Genomic DNA, 3820 nt, shown 5'->3' on the forward strand with positions numbered 1-3820 from the left:
AAAAAAAAATTGTCATATCCTAACAACTCATCATTTAACAACAAATTAAACATCTTAACATTTAAATGTCTCTTTCCCTAAGTTCCTCATCAACACAAGTGTTACTGTTGATTTCATCAACAATGTCCATGACCACATCTGTTTGGATAGCTTCAACTTCTTTTTTCTCAACAATTCCAACTGCTTCTTCATTCTCACCTTATTCTCCTTCTTTTTCAGCATGTGTATCAGCTGCTACTTCTTCAGTTTCCTTTTCTTTCACACCTTCTTTTCTTACTTCACCTACAGCAGCTGTTTTTTCCTCAGCTTCTGCAACTGTTTCTTCCTCATCTTCTTCTTTTCGTTCACCTACTGCTTCTTGCTCAACTTTTTCTTTGTCAACTTTGTCAGCTTCTTCTTCAATAGTTTTTCCTTTTTCCGCGCCTCCTTGTTCATCTATTGCCGCTTCTTCTTCTTCTGCTGCTGCTGTTGCTACTTTTCTACCTTCTTCTTGACTCTTATCTTCTTCACCATCCTTCTTTTCTTCTTCTTTTTCCTCTTCTACCACAACAGCGACCAAATAATCAATCTATTTTGCTCTTTTTTTCTCCTTCTTCATTCCTCTCCGATTTATGCACATGCACTATTTCATAATATTGCAAAGTGTTACTGATATTTAAAGCTGAATATTCATTAACAACATCAATTAATGAATGAAGTTACCTCGCTTATGTTGCCGCTCATCATTTTCCTTTTTCTTCATTCTTTTCTCTTTGATATAGGAAGCAATATCCAACACCGCTTCCTCGCGCGGCCACACGCTTATGAAGATCCCCGGGGGATGAGGTTCCCACTGCATCTTTGGAGGTGCTCGGAGAATCATCATCACCAACGATTACTCCAACGAGGTTACCACCCAAATCCCCGTCATCATCACTATCCTCATTTGAAGTGAGGACAGTCACCCCTTCTAACTCTTTCTTTAAGCCATCGAGGACGTTATTCTTCACCTCGTCCGTATATGGCTCAAACATAATGGTGTAATCCATCTTCGTCTCACGAATAGTAGGGATGATGTACGGGTGCACGTTCTACCAAATATCAATTAACAATTACATAGCATTCGATAACACGGTACTATTATTGCATTACAGAAAATAAGTTCATACCTCGGTAACTTTTCCTTTATACTTGAATGGGTCGCCTTCGATTGTCTTGTCGTTTTTTGAAGTGTGCCATCTGAGGAAGTCGGGGATGGGTAAGGGCTCATCCATTGATTTTTCAACAAATTCTCCAAGATAAGGAAAGGCCTCATAGATCCAAATTTGTAAGCAGTACAACAGTGAAAAAAATAACTATGAGTCTATGACATAGTATAAATAAAATTATAATCTACGATAAACTCACTAAAGGGTTTATGGTAGATACCATGAATGTCTAGGGAAATTCGAATAGAGCATAGGATGCCTTCTACTTCTCATCAAGTACTTCCTTCTACTTCTTCAGGTCACTTTTCTTCTTCAGATAGTCCATGGTCAGTTGAAATGTCTCTTTCCCCCACGGATACTTCTCGAAGAAACTCAAAGAGTCGACTATTCGACTCAGTTTTATATCGACAACCTTCGTCAAATCATTCACAAGCAACATGGTGTGCGAGAACCACAGTAGACAACACTTCAACTTCTGATCCTCATTCAGCTTATTCCCTCTGATCGGGTGTAACAAGTTGACTGCCGTGATGTTTTTGTTTTTTGTCACCTTAAGACAAAAATTGTCCCCCTTTGCTAACACCTTCTTCATTTCTTATTCACTGGGGTATGATGAGCAGTTCAGCCCCGTGATCAAACAAAACTCTTTCAAGCCAAAACAGACAGGTTTGTTGTTAACACAAAACTACATTTCATGACGCATCTTATCGTTCTTAACGCGTCGCAACAACAAATAATGGACCAACTGCCCACTGAACTTGAGATGTTCCGGCAGGTTTCTCAGGTGTCCAAAACAGGACCGCTTGAATCTTTTCTTCAATTCTTGGTCGACAAGAATTTGTTTAAATTCTCGATAAGCAGCCATTCTTGATCTGATCGATATCTTTGCCGGGAAAGATCCGACCTCGTCAATTATCGTTCGAAGGTCATACCGCTCCACGAAAATGCACCTTGAAAGATATGGCACGGACAACGAATCATTATCCCCATCATCACTATTACTCCCACTTCCCTCGCACTCTTCACTGTCACCATTGACACTCCGCTTGGCAACATCTTCACTAGAATCGACGTAGTCGCTTATCTCCTTTAACTCCGAATTTGATTCGGACACTGACTCTTCAATTTTCTTTCTTTTTGACACTTTTTCAACTGTCGCACCTCTTTTTTTTCTACTACTACCAGCGGTATAGTCTTTCTTTTTAGGAATAATAACTTTTCTACCCATTTTCAACACAGTGTACACCTAAAGAACAAATATCCCATTTTCAGTTCATAGACCACAAGTCTATCAACAGAAATAACTCAATGATCAAATAAACCCCCCTCCCCCCCAAAAAAAATAAATTAACAAACACCCCACCATTAAATAGTTCACTACACAAACATACAATAATTGAACAAAATCGAACATGCAAAATATCAAAACACAACAATTGCTAAAAATCAAACTAGTGCACCTAATCAAACTAATTAGCTATTAATATTTCAATTTTCACTATTTCAGAAATCATGTTTTAAAAGAATTTCATACGTCTGAAAATTGAAATATATCTAGGGCATTCTCATTTCATAGACCACGGGTCTACGAATAGACCGCGGGTCTACGAATAGACCGCGGATTTACGGACAGAAACAGGACGTTGTTCAAATCAAAATGACAAAATAACTCTTCAAACAACAATTATACCACCATTCAACACTTTGTTGCTAAAAAAAACACGATTAAATCAAAACGCCAAATTCAAAAATAAAAATCTTACATCACCATCAATCGATTAACAAAAAGAAAAACCATTTAAATGGATCTAGAAATGATCAAAGCACGATTTTAATTAACCTTGCGAAGCAACAACGCCCCCTTAGCAGCTGCAGACGAAGAATGTACGAAAATGACGTTTTTGGGATAAGTTGTTTGAAAGCGGGAGTTGGGAATTGAAGAGGTGAGAGAGAGGGTTTTTTTTTAATATTTGAATAAGTGGATAGGGTTAGGTGTAGTATATTAAATTTGCAAAGTTGTATAAATGATGAATTGGTCCCTTGGCCCACGTGTGGGTCCCACTTTTTTCACTTTTTACACCCTAAACCTAAAAAATAAATTAAAAAAAAAAATTAAATGGGTATTTGACAAAATAGTTTTACAAAATTTCTCTTTACCAATTATTCCCAAAATACTACTTACTATACTTTTTTTAAAACCACGCATGCATGCATGAATCATTTTAAAATAAGAACTTTTATCCAGTTGCTTATACCAAGTCTACTAATTATATTATTGATTTGACAATTAATTTTTTTTTCTTTTTTCGGCGTTTTCATCAGTGGTGGAAGGGAATGGTTTTATGGGGCAAGATGTTGCTTTTCGAAACACGGCCGGACCCCAAGATGTTGTCTCTCTGCATATTCTCTTATTCAAACTCTATCTCTGTTTCTGCGGCTAGCTTTTAAATTGAATTCCTGCGTTGTTTCCCTTTAACGGTTTTAAACCAACAGATCCAACCTGTTGGATGTATCGGCAACTCCATGTAACTCTCCATAACAATTGTACGGGAAAAATCTATTATTATTTTCTTGTTAAAAGAAAGTCTATAATTGATCATCAACTTAACAACTTAAATAATTGTTATTCCAAC

The 3820-nt window shown here is 37.1% G+C and overlaps 1 protein-coding gene across 1 annotated transcript; it reads right to left on the reverse strand.

The window, feature by feature from the left end:
* Positions 1–199: 199 nt before the first annotated feature.
* LOC107844730 (cilia- and flagella-associated protein 251-like) lies at positions 200–742 on the reverse strand. Its single transcript, XM_047397857.1, has 2 exons — positions 703–742; positions 200–540 (listed from the first exon to the last, which is right to left on the reverse strand). Exons 1-2 carry the CDS (start codon positions 740–742, stop codon positions 200–202), a joined length of 381 nt encoding a protein of 126 aa, XP_047253813.1.
* Between the last annotated feature and the right edge of the window lie 3078 nt (positions 743–3820).

Source organism: Capsicum annuum, chromosome 10, assembly GCF_002878395.1.
Source record: "Capsicum annuum cultivar UCD-10X-F1 chromosome 10, UCD10Xv1.1, whole genome shotgun sequence".
NCBI lineage: Eukaryota > Viridiplantae > Streptophyta > Magnoliopsida > Solanales > Solanaceae > Capsicum > Capsicum annuum.